Genomic DNA, 18,382 nt, shown 5'->3' with positions numbered 1-18,382 from the left:
CCTTTAACGAATGCTGCATCCTATTCAAGATACCATTCTTTTCGAGATCGTCTTTGATCCCATCGTTTAGCGCAGATTCACTGGCCTCCCTATAACAGAGGTCAAAGTCATTAGCCTGTAATTTCCTGCCTGCTCTTTAGCTCCACCTTTGCGGAGTGGAGATTTAGCACTTCTCCGGTCAAAGGGAATGTTCTGGGAGTTCAATGACGCTCATAGTTCTTAGCTATTGTTCCTAGTTCGTTCTCGTAACCAGTTTTAGCCAGTCTTGCGATAAATGCGTAAGTCCAGATGGAACTTCATTTCCAAGGATAAAAACCTAAAGGTTTCTTTTCTTTTAAAACCTGTTTCCCTTAATGGTAAATTATACTTGAAAATAATCACGCTACAATTATTTTTTCAGGTGTTTCCTAGGTCTACGAGGATATATCAATGGCTGAAACGTCTACAATCAATACAAGGGAACACCTCTTTCAAGTACAATACGGTAAGCATCAACTTAACATTGTACATGTTTGTAGGAAAAGCATTATTATTAAATGCTAAGTTAGGTTCAGACGATATTCGCCGCGACCTTTTTTGAATTCTCACTAGATGATTCCTAGAGCCATTTTAAATTCATGTGTAGGCAGTTGGATAAGATCCAGTTTTAAGAACTCTAAACGAGTCAATGTTTTGCTTCAATTGTATTTGCATGGAAGGCGACGTTTAAAAAGAAATTAAATTTCTTCTCGTTGAAGGCTAATAAATCTACGTTGCTCCTCAAATACCATTAATGTCACAATGAAATCACTTTTGCCATCTTCAAATGTCTCGATATCAAATGATACCATGTGATCTGTCATAAAATCATAATCTTATATTTTATGAATATTATTTACTGAGCACATAAATTATGAAGGTTTTTTTTTTTATATTACACCTTTTTTTGCTCTAGATCCCAGGATTATTAAATGGCCTCTAATGAGTGACTGGAAACCTGTTCTGTCTATCACGTTATATTTTCTCTTTGTGAAAGTGGCTGGACCACGTTTAATGAGGAACCGCGAACCTTTCAGTCTGAAACCCATTATATTTCTCTATGACATATTTGTGATCATATTAAATGGATATGTTGCTCATAAGGTAAGTTGATATTTTCAACTTTTCTATAAAATTAGATTTATACCATCTCAAAAGAAAAGTGGGATGATGGAATTAGTATAGCTTAGGAGGAATCTGTAATTGTAAGGATTGTTCACGTAGATAAGTTTTTTGATTAACTTAAAGGTCGTGTACACCTTTTATTTTCCATCTAGTGTATGCAGATAACTCTACTAAAGAAATACAATTTTGGGTGTGAGCCATGTGACCATTCTACTGAACCAGATTCGTATGAGGTAAGAAATCATCCATTTTTCTTAAACATTATTGAAAAAAATAAATGAAAATAGAATTGACTATTCCGAAATCCAGAGACAGAATATTTTTTCCTAGTTTTAACATATCAAACGAATGATGATTTTCATAAAAATCCTTTTCCAGCTTGCAGTGGTGATCTATATATTTTGCCAATCGAAATCCTTGGAGCATCTCGATACCGTAAGTCCAATGATATTTTCTCACTATAAATTAAAATTATTAATTCCTTTTTCTGTGAAGGTTTTAAAAATACGAAATCATTCTCCTAGGTCTTCTTTGTTTTAAGAAAAAAGTTCGATCACGTGAATACTCTGCATCTTCTACATCACATCTATACTCCTACAGCTGCTCACTTTATCACTAAAATTTCTCCTGGTAAGTGTAGATCATCTGATTTGTATATTAAATAACATTAATATAACGCTATGTAGCAAAGACGTCTGATTATATTTGTTTCTTGTGTATTCTGTGTGAGTAATTGAAGGTTTTATGTTTCACGTGTATTCGCATACTTTTTTGTAGTTTGTGATGGCTATCAAACAAAGATTCGAGTTATTTCCGGTCTTTCTGCCGTGTTTATAGATTTTGTATTGATTTATAACGGGTAGAAGCACAACATCGCTGGTTGCACAAAGTTTTTCAGTGCATATGAAGTCTATTTTTCAATGTCTGTTGATGGAGACAAGTAGTGGGCATCTCATTTGGAAATTGGTGAAATAATTAGCACTTAAACAACCTGCGTGAAGTGTAAACCGCCCTTAATTTCTTAGATAATTACATATCTATTCTCAGACGTTTCGTAGTACTTCCTGTACCACACTGAAGAAGTGGTATTCCTTTTGCCGTACCTTAAATATGGAAACTTCCATAAACCATCATGATGACTTCGACTTTTGTGTGGTAGACATATCAACTCGAAAATTTGTAATGTATCTTGACATACCATCATCTGTTACTCCAAAATCACACAATGAACACCAGCCTGTCCCCTCTAAACCTTCCAGATAAATCTTCAGAACCGGATGATTGGAATTACACCTCAGAAGCCTCTTCAAGAAAAGCGCCACATTCCCCTTTTTCTGTTCTTTATTTTGTACAGACAAAGACGTTCTTCCATTAAAATCAAAATAAAACTATTCCTTACAAATAATTTTCCCTTTACCTTTTATTACTCATCATTGAGAACATCAGATTAACAACAACGCACAGAATCTTTTGTACTCAACCCACCTTCTGAAAATTATTCTTGGAGCCAAATGGTACAGCGAAGCATGTTTTCATGCACTTAGGTGTTGGTATGTGCGTATGGATGCAAAACGATTTTGATCTGTTGATCTACCTCCATCATTCAGTAAGCTTGATGTCTTTTGAGGTTGATGGGCATCATGGCGAGATCCAGTTCTTCCTTGTATTTCGAGGGTACAGGTCTGAAACTGTTTTTGTAGACTGCTTCTACAGAGTCCACTAGACCGAACTCGGAACAAAGTTATCTGCGTTCCTCATTCATTTCACAAATATACGTATTCTCAGTTCCAATTTCAATGATGGCCATTACATCATTGACATTGGAACCGAAGATATTGGACCATCGCGTCTATATTTATAACGAGAATACTAAATGAGGTGATCTTCAGGATTTATATTCCCCATTTCTACTGCTGGATTACTGTTTTAAATCTTCCGATCCCCGTGATTGCCTAGATTGTATCGGCGAAATTAATATTCTTAAATGAAATCCCTTCATTCCGCATTCCACTAGAAATCTCGTCCTTTATTTAAACCACTGTTTTCCACGACGACGACATCCGACCTCACTCTCTTGGATTACTTTGTCTGGGGTGACATGTAATCCGCATTTATTCTATACCTGTTACTAAGCAAGACGAAATCGCATCTTGGAAGTTGCTGGAACCATTAAAATAGTCTTAAGACGATAAGACATGCCAGGGAACCATGGATTCATCGATCTGAATGTCATGTTGAACAAAATGAAGATCATTTTAAACAGCTGCTTAAGATTTGTTTCCTTTTAGAGCTTTATTCCTGTTTATATTTTGTAATTTATGATTAATTTTTAATATCTCGGGAATAAATACTTTTGAGACATTTTTATAGGAACTTTTCTTGTTTTTAGCTGTTGATTATGCTCCAAAAATAATATGAACACGAAGAAAACTTACAAAATATTAAGTGAAACTACTCTAGAAAATTCTAAATGCCAAAGTTCGTCAGTAATAAAAATATTCGAATTAAGCGGTCTGCTTTTTCCCCTTCTCAAAAAAAAAACTTCAGTTTTTCATCCATTAAGCAATTTGATGAATTACAGAAAATTGCAGAGAACGATTGCTAATAACTATTCTCATGAACATCTAACTTAAATCTATTTATTTAAAAAAAATACCCTTTATGATCATAGCATAACACTTTAATTTTTTTTTCTTATAGGTGGTAGCACCGTATTTGTAGTCATAGTGAATTCATCAGTTAATGTCATAATATATTCCTACTACGCCATGAGCAGCCTTGGACCACGAATGCAGAAGTTTCTCTGGTGGAAGAAACACGTCACAGAAGTGCAATTGGTAATCGCCCCTTCCCTCCCCAACACATCCTGATTATTCTTGTACAGTATTCAGTAGACTCCCGATATCTAGAAGTTGAAAGTAGGCGAATACACTTCGAGTTATCGAAGTTCCTGTATAAACCACATCGTGCCATGTTGATTCGCTGTTTCTCCTCCATCTGAACGAAAATTTGTTCCCAATAGAACCGCATTCAGAATGAAAACTTACACGCTCACTAATTAAAATATTCATTAGGAACTTGTTTCATCTTCGTAATTCATTAACGTGAAGCGTAACTTTATAAAGATTCGTTAAAGTTAAGTGGAATTGTCCTATGAATAATTCACTTCCATTTTCGTAGGGATTCCAAATCGGTGAATTATATTCAATGGTAGATGATACTATCATCTTATTAGTAAATCATATTATTAATAATTCGACATATTTTATTAATCCAAGCTAGCTTCCAGCCTGCTTCACAATCGTACGAATTGCTGGAGAGATGAAGTACCACTCCTAAGTCGTGTACAACTTTAATAATATTTCTAGGCACCGAAGTAGTCCCTAATTTCTAATCAAACATTAAAAGAAGAATTCTTTTGAAATGTCATCGTAATAATAGCTTATATATTTAATTGAATTAAAACTGAATCACTTTTTACCCTTATTCGTAGTGCTGTAAATATTAAGTGACACACTTCACAATTGAATGAGTAATCGAGGAATTCGACTTATCCAGGAATTCGGCTTATCAAGAGTCTACTGCATATACTTCCATATCGGGACTTTTAATTGTTTTTTGTAACTTTTCCGATGCCATTTTATTTATAATTATGTTTAATTGAATTCAAGTTTTAATATATAAAATAGTTACATTATTAATGAAAAATACGATATTTCATAAGTCTGTTCCAAAAGCTCTGACACTGTTCATGTTTTTCAGATCCAGCTAGTCGTAATTGGTGCTTACTATTCACAATTACTGTTCCTTCAAGACTGCCAGTTCTCATGGGTTGTTTGCATTTTAAATATTTTTGGTACTTTATTGGTTTGGCTTTCTTACTGAATTTCTACCTGGAACATTATCGAGAAGGATCAGATGAAAGAACCAAATCTTCGTTTGAATCTGAAGGAATACAAAAAATGATACTCAACTTTAAGCCAATGTATCACTAGACTAGCAGAGCAGTGTAAAAAAAACCCATGCCAATCCATGTTTTGTCAAACTTGTATAATAAAAAAAAAAAGTGAAATAATAAATATTTCATTTAATCTTATGGAAAACAATGTTTCTATAAAACCGTTTGAAGATGAATAATAAAACGTCCTGGTTCAGCAATTAAAACATATCCTTTTATTCTTGAAAAGGATGTAAGAAGCTACATCCTTTTTACAGAATATTTTTTTAAAATGCGCTATTCATTTGTCCTTTTTTCTTCAAAGAAAAAAATTAACAAACTTGCTTTCGCAACAAGTTGCCCCGGTATTACGCTACTTAAAAACAAATGGCGTTTTCAAAAGGTTAACTGGACATTTGTTAAAAGGTGACTGCTATGACAGCCTCTTTCGGAGCTAACTGGTTCCTCATCAAGTACAAGGTCATCTCTAATGACAAACACCCAGACAAAACAGTTATAAAGAAGTTCTATGTAAGTCGAATACCAAATCAGTTTTCAAAGTTGGAATATAGCTAAAGCTGTTTTGTCTGAGCCGGATTTTGTTAAATCACTAGACCACCTGCTTGAAGAGGGCTCCTTGGATCAAGAGTCAGGTTGTCATCTTTTAAATAAATGGCTAATTAATCATTTGATGAAAGCCAAATTTTGAAAGTAGTGCGATACCATGGCAACTCGTTACAAAGGAACGTTTGTTCTGCTCTGTGAATTTAGATGATTGCATTATTGAAGCTGAAATCCAGTTGGCTGGAAAAAATAGATGAAAATACAAGCTGGTTTGCAGTCATTTTCTGTGAGATCATTTTGTTTTAACTAAATTATGACTTTAGTTAAATCGATTACAAAGTCGGATTATTATGGTCTATAAAACAAATTAAAGAGTACACTTGATGAATGAACTTGCACATTAAAATAACCTGCGATTTAAAACTTTAATTTGGTCCATCAGAATAATGCTATTATTAATTGCTCTTAAAATTATTTCTAACAAAAGGTGAAGGGAAAAGATATTCCACGATCAACTAAGTCTCGTGTACAGTGGCTCCATCTAACGTTCATACTAATCATTATTTTCCTATGGTCGCATTTTATTCTGTTTATCAGTTTTGTTTTTTTATTATTATTATTAGCCATATGGTGCAAGGAAGCCTGAAGCTTATGCAGCACCAGGCAAAAAAAAAAATTCTGAATTACCCTGAGAAAGAGATCACCAAGAAAGATGATATCCAGCTCAGGACCATGGGTGTGCCAAGCGCATACTCACCAGACGTGAGCCCCTGGGGGTAGAAAAACCTTACTATCTACGCCTGAGACCAATTAATTCAGCCACGGAATGAAAAAAGCCCATTAAAATTCCTCGTGTCATCGACGGGGATTCGAACCTGGGCCTTTTCCACCCGGTGTGGGGAGGACGGTGACGATACCACTGTGCTACCCGCGCAGACAGGATCTTCTAGCACCTACGATATTCGCATTAGTAGTGGAAAATAATGAGAGAAAGCAAGCTTATACAGCGTCAAACAAAAAAAAAAAAAACATTTCATGTATCCATCCCCTCAAGAAGTTTGTCCAGTTCTTCCTTGAATTTATTCAAACTATCCACTTCCACAACAACAACCCGTTCGCTAACGGCAAACTTCTACACATTCATTCTGTAACCATCCTCCTTAACTTGAATCTATGCCCCCCCCCCCCCAATGTATAATATGAGAGAGTAAGAATCCCATCAGAATTAAGCCTGCTCAATCCATTCAAAACTCCTCAATCAGATAGGATCAGCTTGCAGATACCTGGTCTCCAGCCGCTGCAATTCGCAGAACTGACGCCTTTCTTGATAAGACCACCTTTTTGTTCACTTTACCAATCTCGTTGCTCTTCTCTGTATCCGTTTCAGCAGCTCCACATCCTTCCAAAAATGAGGCCTCTAGACCTATATGCAGTACTCGAGGTGTGGTCAGTAAAGGGGTAACGTAGGACCATCTAGACAGGAGTGCAGTATAACTGCACCTTCCACCCCAGATACCTTTTAATGTTTAGCTTCAACAATTGCTCTTCCACTTTCCTCTCAGTTATCAAAAAATCCTTCAGCTCCCTGTTAGGGTTTGATAAAATTGGATAGATCCCTTCTATTTGGCATCTACCTGTGTGAATGTAGATGCAAAATACTCATTCAGTTTGTTTGCTATCTGAGCAGGATCATCAACAGTCGGACCATCGATATCAAGTGGACCAATCTGATTCATCCCCTTCTAGAATTTATATAAGTAAAGGCTTCTTTACTTACTAGTTGTATTCATTAGAATATTTTGTTTAAAAATGTAATTTCTGTAAGTTTTAAATGTAATTTGTCAAATTTATTTTTACAATATTTTGTAAATTGAATCCTTAAATTTCCTAAATTAATTTTTTGCTAAACTTAAATTCTTTCTGGTAACTTCATCAGCTTAAATTAAACTTGGCTAGTGAATATAAAGTTTTGTTGGCAGTTTAATTTCTGTAATACTTTGTTAATTTAAATTCTGCAATATAAATTTGAAATTTGTAATTTTCTTAAATTGAAATTTAACTAAATAACGATTGGTACACGATCCACTTACAATACAAATCCCAAGGTTGTCGTGACCCAGAAGGAAATGCCTGAGGGCAATTCTGGTGTGAGTCATGAGTAAATTGCCATTCGGATAGACTGTGACACGAATTCTAAGGTTGGTTTAGCTCTAGTGGATAAACCTAACTCAACTATGGTGGATGGGTCATATTCGGGAAAGTCTAGTCCAGGTGTCGTCATTGGGATTCCATTTGGTGAGTCTGTGTCGCATCCAGACTGAAGGCTGGTCCAGTAGTCCATGATAACGAATAGTCTATTGAATCAATGAGGTTAATTATGAGGGCATCTTTGGGCTTTGAGAGTGAGATTTCTTTGGATTGGTGAAGTACCAACGTATTGCCAATACTTAAAAGTGGTTCTAAGAGTGAAGTCGATAACTACAGACAGGTAAGTCCGACTTCGGTGGTAGGGATAATCTTAGAGTCAATGATTAAGAGATTCGTAGACATTTAGATAGAATGGCATTCTGTAGGACAGCACAAGACAGTTTTAAGTTTCATTTATTACTATTTTTTAAATTTAATGATTTAAATTAATCTTATGAGGGACTCAGTTCCTAATAAGAGTTCGCTATAAGCTAAAGCATGTTAGGATTATTGGAAAGATTCTAGGATATATTACATTGCCGCTGCAGGAGAAAAGGCTGAGGATTGTGACTAATGGATATTCAGTGGTTTTAATGCAGCAAAATAAAAATCTTTCTCTTGAGGAACAGCGGCCCCAGAATAACTTATACACTTTTGGATTTGGGAATTACAGTGGGGGCAGGTATGAAGTTTTCTGAGCAGTGTAAACAGGCGGCCAGCCAAGCCGATTGTGTAAGACCACATTTGGAACACTTGCGTTCAAGTATGGAGACCTCATCTGAAAAAAGAAGCACTCTTTGAAAGAGTTCGTGCGAAATACGTCATAAAATTCTCGTCTATCCTTTTCCTGCTATTAAAACGTTGGTGGAATCTTAATAGCTCTTTCTAACATGAAGCAATGTGTCAAGATAATTAAACTTAAGGAAAAATAAATCGATGATCGTGTGCCAATTAGCATTTCCAATGTCCAGTATCATGACAATACTGTATAGTCCACTTATAAACAAACGAAACTTAAAAATTGTCTTGTGCTGCCATCTAACGAGACGCTTCATCATTTGAAAAAGGTGAAGTACGTAAATAATTAGAATTATATCTTCCTCGTGATCGTGGTGTGATGTTATCGCGAATGGTAAGTACCTTCTCTTTTTCTAAACAGACTTATGAGCCAGTCATACGCTTAAAAATCAAATAACAGCAATTGTTTGGTTATAATACGCATTCGAGCAACCTTACCTTCATAACCAATCTCTTTAAGGAGAAAAAGAATTATTGAGTCGAGCATTTGTAAGGTGGCAGCGAGATAAAGTTGAAGGCAGTCGAGAGTGAGACAGAAGCATAAATATTTCATTCACTGCAGCGTTTCAGAGTCACGGTACTTAATCCTGGGGAAGGAAAAATCTTGGAAAAATCTCCAGAAGTTATTGTAGTCAGATGACGTGGATTGGGACCTTGGAGGAATCAGGAACCCGTGGTTTTATAATTTGACGACTGCTCTCTACTCCTTCCAAGGTAATGGATTTTGTTAGTAGGAAGGGGGGTTTGAAGAAAGGTTGTTCTTTCAATAAATTAAGGAAATTATGTTCCTTCATAAACATTTAATGGGAAGTTGGTACTTGAATCGTACTTCATGCCTATTTCATATTACAAAAGATTTTTTGGACATAATGATAGGGTTCTACAATTTACGCTAAATATACTTATTTTTTTACTAAATATACAAAATTTTATGCTGACTTCTCGGTACAGTAAAAGACAGGCTTCTTTCAAAACAAAATCGTGTATAATACACTGCTCGACAAAATTAACAGAACAAAATGTTTTTCATGAGCATATTTGACAAATATGCTCATGAAAAAGATTTTGGCGAATATTTAACATTATAGGTATCCTGGCATGCAAATTCGGAAGGTCCAATAGAAATTGATCCACCACCTTACAGAGCCGTTCATTATGCAAATTATTCGTGTCTATAAAAACGCGGGCTGCGACTTTCATTCCCTTTTTTGGCTAACTCAGTGGGACAGCCATATTTCTAGTACTCAGGATGGCAGGTCATTGTCGTTTAGATGATTCTTGAGATGGGGGGGGGATGTTGGGCGACTTGAAGCCAGACAGTCGCAGGCGGAAGTGACACGTTGACTTAATGTGTCACGCAGTGTCGTATCGGCACTATAGAAGCAGTTTCAGGAGACAGGAACCCTTACAAGGAGAAATGGCCAAGGTCGCCCGAGGACTACATCGACTAGAACAGACCGCTATCTGGCTCTAACAGGAAGACGGAACCCTAGGACGCCCTGTCATCAACTGTATCATGAGGCTACAGCGGCCACAGGTGAAAGCATTTCCAACCGAACTGTGTTAAGAAGGTTCAATTCAAGTGAACTCTAAGCAACTAAGCCAGTGGGGGGGTGACATGGACACTTTTTGTGAAAGAATCGGGAAATTCTAACCCGTGGGGTTTACTATATAAACTGTCACGTGACAAATTCAGGTATGGGGAAGTGTTTAATACTGTAACCACGGATATCAGTGAGACTATTGGTTGGAAGGACTCCGTTGAGATAATTTTAAGTAAGTTATTTCCAACTGACGATCCTCAGGAAGATACTGAGTATCAAACTGGTATACGTAGAGATAATCGGCTCTATGTAGCTAGAGAAAATACTGCGGAGTTTACGATGGAAGAACTTACAAGAGTTTTGAAGAAGCTTAACCTGACAAAATGTCCTGGAATTGATTTAGTCGAGAATATATTTATAACGAGGTTCTATAAGTCATTACCTAATATCCTTTTATTAATGTTTAACAAATGTCTAAGAGAAGGGCTGTTTCCAACGCAGTGGAAGATCGCATTATTGAAGTTAGTTAGAAAACCTGGGAAGCCACTAACTGAACCTAAATCATATCGCCCTATCGCTCTTTTGGCAAACCTTGGTAAAATCCTTGAAAGGTTAATGGCATTACGGTTAACCGACCTGCTAGTGCAACAGGATATGATATCGCCTCAGCAATATGGGTTCACTCCTGGGAAATCCTGTGAAGATTGTCTAGTGGCATTTCGAACGCATATTGAGAATTCTACATCCAAATATGAATTAGCAATGTACGTGGATTTCGAAGGGGCATTTGATACTGTTTGGTGGAAGGCAGCGATGGCTCTGTTAAGAAACGCTGATTGTTCCAAGGAATTAAATATGCTTTTCAAGAGTTACTTTTCAAATAGATATGTGCTAGTGAAGTCCAAGCACTTTGAGCTACGAAAACAGATTGTGAGAGGATGTCCTCAAGGCTCCGTCTTGGGACCCCTTATTTGGAACCTAGTTTTACAGAATTGGTTGGTTCGTACATTCCCTAATTGTAAGGTGCTGGCATTTGCAGACGATCTGACAATTATAATTGCAGGACGATCTCGCTCACTCTTAGAACAGAGAGCTAGTAGTGTGCTGACAGACTTAAGTTCTTGGGCTCAAAGCTATAAGCTTGCTATTAGTCCTTACAAAACTAAAATGATGTTATTTAAAACAGCTTTAGATATAAATCGACCTCCTCAGATCAAGTTGAATGGTGTACAGTTACCTATGGTCCTTGATACCAAATACCTGGGAATTATTGTGGACAGTAAGTTATCATTTCACCAGCACTTATTATATTTAAGCAATAAAATCAGGAAATTTTCTGGTGCTATCATTAGAATTTCAAAGTCTGACTGAGACCTATCACATAAAACTGTTTCTGTATTACAAGGCAGTATTCCTTCCTATAACTACGTACGCTGCAGGAGCCTGGTTCCATAGAGTTAAAATAGCTACGTTTCGGGCTAAATAAATTCCATACAACGCATCATGCTTCTTGGTATTCTAAGAGTGTGCAGAACGGTGTCCACTGCCGCGCTGCAGGTGTTGGCCGGAGCGCTACCCTTGGATCTACATTTGTTGTATCCTGGTTTTTGCTACCGTATTAAGAGGAAAATTCCTACAGAACTTTTTGGTATCGAGATCAATATTCGCTCTGACTGTAGAGGCGAAAAGAAAAGATGTATGAATGAAATAATCAATTTATGGCAGACAAGACGGGATACCATACCTACTGGAAGAGTGACCAACTTGTTTATCCCGAACGTGACTTTTCTGAATGATAAAAAGGTTCGCAATTGGTTTACACCTAGTTTACAGTCATCATTTTTGTTAACAGGGCACAGGTCAACGAATGAGAAATTATATGCATTAGGACTAAGTAACACGGACCTTTGTTTTTAAGGGGCCAGGGAAGGCTGGCGGCACATACTATGATTGTCGAATATATGATAATGCCAGGACAGCGATATGTGAAATTCTTGAGAGTATAGCTCCAGGAGAAGAAGCTATATTTTTAAGAGACTGTAGTAAGTTTCAGATGCTCCAGGTATTTGCTAAAGAAGTGTTTGAACTAAGGAAAAGTATGATTCCAGTGATACGAGGTTGATCAAATCCATCTGGCCGGAGGCACCGAAGTGTTTTTATGCTGCCGTTCTTACTGGCTGCACAACTGGAAGATCTACCCTTTTCTTGATCTCTCTCTTCCCTCCCCCCTTGGTTTTTCCCTTTTCACTTTTTGATATATATATGCTAAAAACCAATATATCAATATATATATACTTAGTATATATATATATATATATATACTATTTTTTTTTCTATTTATTTATTTCCTTTTTTTTATTATTATTATTATTTTGTTATCTTAGTTAATCATTTTTATTCATTTCTTTCTCTTCCTTTCGGTATTTTTTTTTTTTTTAATTTTATTTTTTTTTTTCCCTCTGGAGTGGGCCCCAGAGAAGGAAAAAAAAAAAATTATTTTATTATTTTATTTATTTTTTTTTTTTTTGTCTCATACTCTGAGACCATAGGTGTCCCATCTACTGGAACTGGCCCACCTTCCCGTGGTGTGGACGAGTACCCAGAATCATCTGTCCAGGTGGCTGATGCTTCTGGGTAGCCAAGTGGCCAGAACAGAACAACAGAACACACACATAATACACACAAACCGACGTCACACACATCTGGCCCATTTGTAGTGATACTGTTCTTCACAGAGATACGAGGCGGAGTTGAACAGACGTTCCAGGAGCCGCCCCTTACATAAACACATGTCCACATCCCATTAACCCCAAATCACAGCAGAGCTAGTCGAAACTGGTGCAATGAATATGTGACTTGAAGTACTGACAAATGGGGTAAGTTCTCTTCTCTGATGAGTCTTATTTTAATCTACAAACAGATTCTAGACATTATTTCAACTGGAAACAACGAAGAATGCGGTACCATCATTCCAACTTCAAGGAAAGAGACACTTATGGTGGAGTCGGTGTTCGCGTGTGGGGCGAAATAATGATCAAAGGCCGCATCCCTCCTCATGATTTTGATAGGTGTACCATAACTGTAGAGAGTTACTGAGAACAGATCGTTGAACCCTATGTGCGACTTTTTAGGGGTGCAGTTGGTCCAGATTCTCTTTCCATGCATAACAACGCCATTGCACATAGACTGCAAGAGGTGGACAAATATCTTGAAACTGCAGATATTCTACGACTGCCCTGACCAGCACGATTATCAGTCTTAAATCCGAATATGTTTGGGATGCCCTTGGGTGTTGCATTGCACGCCGACAGCAACTCCTCGGTCACTTGATGAGCTAAGGTCTGCGTTGGTGGAAGAAAGGGATTTCTTGCCACGGAATCTTATAGACACCCTTATATATAATGAGCATGGTTCACTGCTGTCAGACCTGTTTAGCCGATGGAGGGGATCATAATCCGTACTGATGTCATGTGACCATATTTTCGAGCATCTTGTATCTACTTCTTTAATGTGACCTTTTTTTGGAAATTGTTATACAATCCCTTTAAAGTTTTATGTAGCAAATTCTTTCGATCTTTTATATGGCTTTTCATTCAACAGCCGAACTATTACGCAGATAAAGCGAGAGAGGGGCTGCCAGCCCCTGATAAAAGTGTTAAATAGTTTTCTAACTTATATACACTCTGTAAACTGACATTCGTTTCAAAATGGATGGCGATTTTATGTATTTTTTCTCTTCTTTTATGTCGTTCTCAGACAGAGCCGTCCCTCATATTGATGTAGTAATTTTAGAGCAAAGAGTCACGAACCAGATACTTTATTTAACCTTTAAAATCCATATAATGCTCCAGCCTATATTATTATCTTTCTTCAAATAATGTTTACCTTTGATGCGTAAATATTGTTGTCAAAAAATATTTATTTACAATTCAGCTCGTGGAATAAAAACAAATGAAAACCAAAGAAAATCAAATATTAGCTATTTTGTACAAAGAGATAACGTTAAATGAAAAAAGGGAATGCAAAAAGAATGTGAAAGATTCGATTAAGGCTAAACTGTCTTGATTTTTAAGACAGTATTTATTTGCCTCTGACTGGAAACATTTTATCTTAAATTGCACCTTGTACATCTTTAAAACTCGGTTAAGTCTCTACGTAATCGATACCTTCTGTATACAATTTCCAGTCAGAACATCATGGCCACCACCATGTTTTTGTTTTAGCAGTCGGCCACTCCCCCCTCCAACTGGTAACGCTTGTAAGTTCGTAGCACGTGGTCTGTACAAAGTGCATGTTCAACATTAGCAAGAATCAGGAGGTGATTAACTTTGAAAAGGGGATGACTGTCGGTTACCAGTTGAAGGTTGGAAATATAAGGGACCATTGACGACCGGAAAAAGTTGCCTTTGCTGATAAAATTTCTACGCGTGCTATCGCTGATAAAATAGGCTGCCACCAGTCAACAGTATTCCGGGTGCTGAAATTAAAGCGTGATGTGAAGAGAAGACCTGGATCAGGCCGTAAGAGAGTGACTACGCCTTCCCAAGCTCGACATTTGAAACGGCCATGATAGTGCTCCTGAGCTAAAACTGGACTTTGAAGTGGACTCTGGTGTTGTTGAAACAAGTGCACGAACTATCCAAAGACGGCTTTCGGAATGTGGTCTGCATGCCTATCTGCCTAAGAAGAAGTCTTTGTTGAGCCAACAAATGAGGAAGAAGCGACTTGCTTGGGCTAAAATGCATGTTTCATGGACAAAAGAGCAATGAGACACCGTCATCTCTTCTGACGAATCGAAATTCAACCTGAATGTGTGGACATGTGGATGTGTGTGTTCTGTCTTATGTACAGCGGCACCTAAACGTTAGTTCAACTCCGCCATGGTACACTGTGATGAGTACAGAGCTCTGTGAAAGGGCCAGATACAAGTATGGTGCTATTTCTGGGAAATGTGTGTCTTGTTCTGTTGTTTTGTTACATCTGGCCACTTAGCTACTAGGGAGCAGCGATCACCAGGATGGTTGCTCCCTAGAACCCGTCCACGTCACGAGGAGGCGGGCCACAACAATACGCGTACTGTCAAACGAAAGTGAGAATCTCGCATCCACTGTAGGAAAAATCTATTCCAGTGGATGCCAGCAAATCCCGTACCACTGGGAGCCCAACCCGGTGGTACCAGCAGATAAAAAAATAAATAAATAAAAACCGCCAAGAATAATGAATTGAGCAGTGGTCATGTAGCTTTGTGATGGGATGGCGGTCAGCAGTAGTCGAGTCGTTAGAGAAATCAGTAGAACAGAAGACTCAGTGGAATTGGTGCCAGGAAGAGAGGAAAAACATATACAGTCTATGATGGTAGATGAAATCACAGTTCAGTTGTAAGGCAGATATCCTGATAGTAGGGAAGCCGGTTAGCTGGCGCCGTCTATTAAAAATTTATTTTGCAAATTCTTGGAAGATTTCAAGAGTTTCCTCATTTGTAATTAAATCGTGTTCATTTCCAGGAGCAAAGTGATGAGATGTGGTTGAGATCTGTTGCCGAAGGTCTTGGTAAATTGGGCAAGAGTAAATTACGTGTTGCCAGTCCTCGATGCCACCGCATAAGCAAGAATCTGTAGTGGTCAGATTAAACTGTAGGAGCTTCGCATTCAATGATCCGTGACCTGTTATTAAAAATTCAACCTGCATGGCTCGGATGGGAAGCGATATGTCAGAAGACGAAAATCGGAGGAATATTTCTGCAACCCACAATGCAGCGCAAAACACATTATTTGCAAATTTCACAAGTGATGCTGGTTTTTTGTCCTCCACTGTATCTCCTACAACATACTTCTTGCTTCGGACACACTTTAGAATCGATGCCCCTCCATGCAGGAGCAGTACTAGCGGCAAGAGAAGGATACAGTCCGACAGGTAGCTTTGTTTCACAATATACTGCAATTGATGATAAAGTTCAGCAGATTTATCAGATTAAACACCACCTGCATTAGAGAAATTAACAAACATAAAACAAATATAGAAACCAAAGAATTTCTCAAAAATAATCCGAATTTGCAAAACTTTGTTTACAAATCTACACTTGTTGGCTTTGCATTAGTAACACCACCTTGTGTAGGAATGGACTGATCTGTGACGCTGGTCTACCTCAGAACACGCAATATACACGAAATATTATGGCTTTAGTAGCTGATGCTCCTAAAAATAATAATAATAAAATAAAATAGAGTAGCTGCAACAAACACCTGTTTTACCGGGTCGCGTACGAATTTAAATAGTGAGGAGAACGTCACTGTGTTTCTCTAACAAAATCCAAATGGTATCTACTAATAGGGTCAAAGGAAATCTGCTCAAATGACATATGTAAAACACGTGGTTTTATCGAATGGAGTTGGACTGGTAAATATATATACAGCAAGGAACTAAACACCCCTTCGGCAAAGACAGGAAAGGCGACGTTGCAGCGCGGATACGAGAAGTAAGGATACTTCATTAGATATTCATCATACATTTTCTACTCTTTATTATTATATAATATCGGTGTAAATACACCATAGTTAACCCATATATTTGAGCTACGGTTGTAGCGTAGAAGGCATCGTTTTAAATGTATCTCATAATGTGGTTGCCTTCACAACAAGATAGCTACTATTGAATTACTTCAAATAAATAACGCTTCTCTAGTAGAGAAGACTACTGTTATTTATTTTCAGCGTACCACCACCCAGACGATCGTTTCGAAGCTTTTTGGCTCCGTCATCAGGCAACCACATTATGAGATACATTTAAAACGATGCCTTCTACGCTACAACCGTAGCTCAAATATATGGGTTAACTATGGTGTATTTACACCGATATTATATAGTTAATTATCAAAACCCATAAGGATTATGCCTAGTGCATTTAATTTTCCAAATACTCTTTATTATTATATTTCTATCATAATTGTATATTATTGTTTTAGTAGTAGTAATAGTAGAGACAAATGAAGCAACAAATCAAGCTTATTTAGTAATGGCCAAAAAAGCCAACTCTTTCTATTTCATCTGTCCATCCTCCTTCTGTTTGACCAGTTCTCCCTGGCATTTATTCAAACTACCCACTTCGGCAACAACGGATGGAAGTTTGTTCAAGAAATCGACCAACCACTGGCCGAAGCCAAATTTCTGTACAACTGTCTTGCATCATCCTTCCTCACTTTGAAATTTACACTCTCTCATGTGTAGTCTCAGCAAGAGGAAAAATCCCATCAGCATTGAGCTTACTCAAGACCTTAACACCTAAATCAGATCGCCTGGTTGGTGCATAGTGTCCAACAGCTGCAATTTGCAGAACTGAAGCCCTCATTTACCTTCATTTTCCCCCGTTCCAGCAGCTCTACATCCTTCCTAAAATGAGGTCTCCAGACCTGTATGCAGTACTCAAGATGTGGCTTGACCATTATCTTACACCACGAAATAATCACCTCCTTATCCCTGCTGACAAATTCCTCTATATCAGGAGTGACCAACTTAATTTGTGATGCGATCTACTTTTTTCCTTCAAAATGTGCCGCTATCTACCATCTCAAAAATTTCATTGCACAAGGTGCACAAATCGAGGGATGACTGTCTATTTAAAATTCGTCGTGATCGACCGAAATTAAATCTGCAATCGACTGGTAGATCGCGATCGACTCGTTGGCCACCCCTGCTCTATATCATTGAAAAAGCCCCCTTGGAATATCCTAGCAGCCTGTCTGCACAACTCAGAGAACTTCATATGTGACTGCACACTTACCCCTAGGTCTTTTTCACTCCTCACTGTCGGGAGTGTGGCACAACACAGCTGGTACATCAATCTGAGATTACTGCTCTCCATATACAGTACCTTGCATCTGTCAAAGATAAACTTCAATTTCCACTTCTCAGCTCGTCTGTAAACTTAGAAATTAAGCCTCAAATGCCATCGTCAATATCATTAATAATTATAGAAAACAAAATTGGGCCCAGAATTGAACGCCGGGAGACTTCGATAATAACATTAGTTCAAGATAAGCATTGCCTATTAATAACCATTATCTGTCCTCTTCCACTCAATAGTTCCTTTATCCACAGCAGGAACTTGTCCATAATACCACACTGCTCAAATCGATGTAGCAGTCTTTGTCTCCACTATGCTCCCTGGAACAAAAGTTAAGATAGCAGTTCTGTAATTACTGATGTCACACTTT

The 18,382-nt window shown here is 37.6% G+C and overlaps 2 protein-coding genes across 2 annotated transcripts in view; both read left to right on the top strand.

The window, feature by feature from the left end:
- Positions 1-427: 427 nt before the first annotated feature.
- Positions 428-18,382, top strand: part of LOC150091679 (uncharacterized) — a 157,293-nt gene continuing 139,338 nt past the window's right edge. Inside the window, exons 1-5 of the mRNA XM_090369247.1 lie at positions 428-484; positions 935-1,122; positions 1,296-1,376; positions 1,668-1,773; positions 3,844-3,980. Coding sequence (XP_090225373.1) covers positions 430-484; positions 935-1,122; positions 1,296-1,376; positions 1,668-1,773; positions 3,844-3,980 — 567 coding nt within the window. The 5' untranslated portion in view covers positions 428-429. The remainder of the gene's footprint in view (positions 485-934; positions 1,123-1,295; positions 1,377-1,667; positions 1,774-3,843; positions 3,981-18,382) is intronic.
- LOC150091681 (very long chain fatty acid elongase 7-like) overlaps positions 8,940-18,382 on the top strand; it is a 29,160-nt gene continuing 19,717 nt past the window's right edge. The window contains exon 1 of the mRNA XM_090376369.1: positions 8,940-8,963. Coding sequence (XP_090232495.1) covers positions 8,949-8,963 — 15 coding nt within the window. The 5' untranslated portion in view covers positions 8,940-8,948. The remainder of the gene's footprint in view (positions 8,964-18,382) is intronic.

Source organism: Mastigoproctus giganteus, chromosome 1 (assembly GCF_048544385.1).
Source record: "Mastigoproctus giganteus isolate SK-2022 chromosome 1, ASM4854438v1, whole genome shotgun sequence".
Taxonomy (NCBI): Eukaryota; Metazoa; Arthropoda; class Arachnida; order Uropygi; family Thelyphonidae; genus Mastigoproctus; species Mastigoproctus giganteus.
Note: the sequence above shows the minus strand (reverse complement) of the source record. Positions and strands in the feature narration are given on the sequence as shown.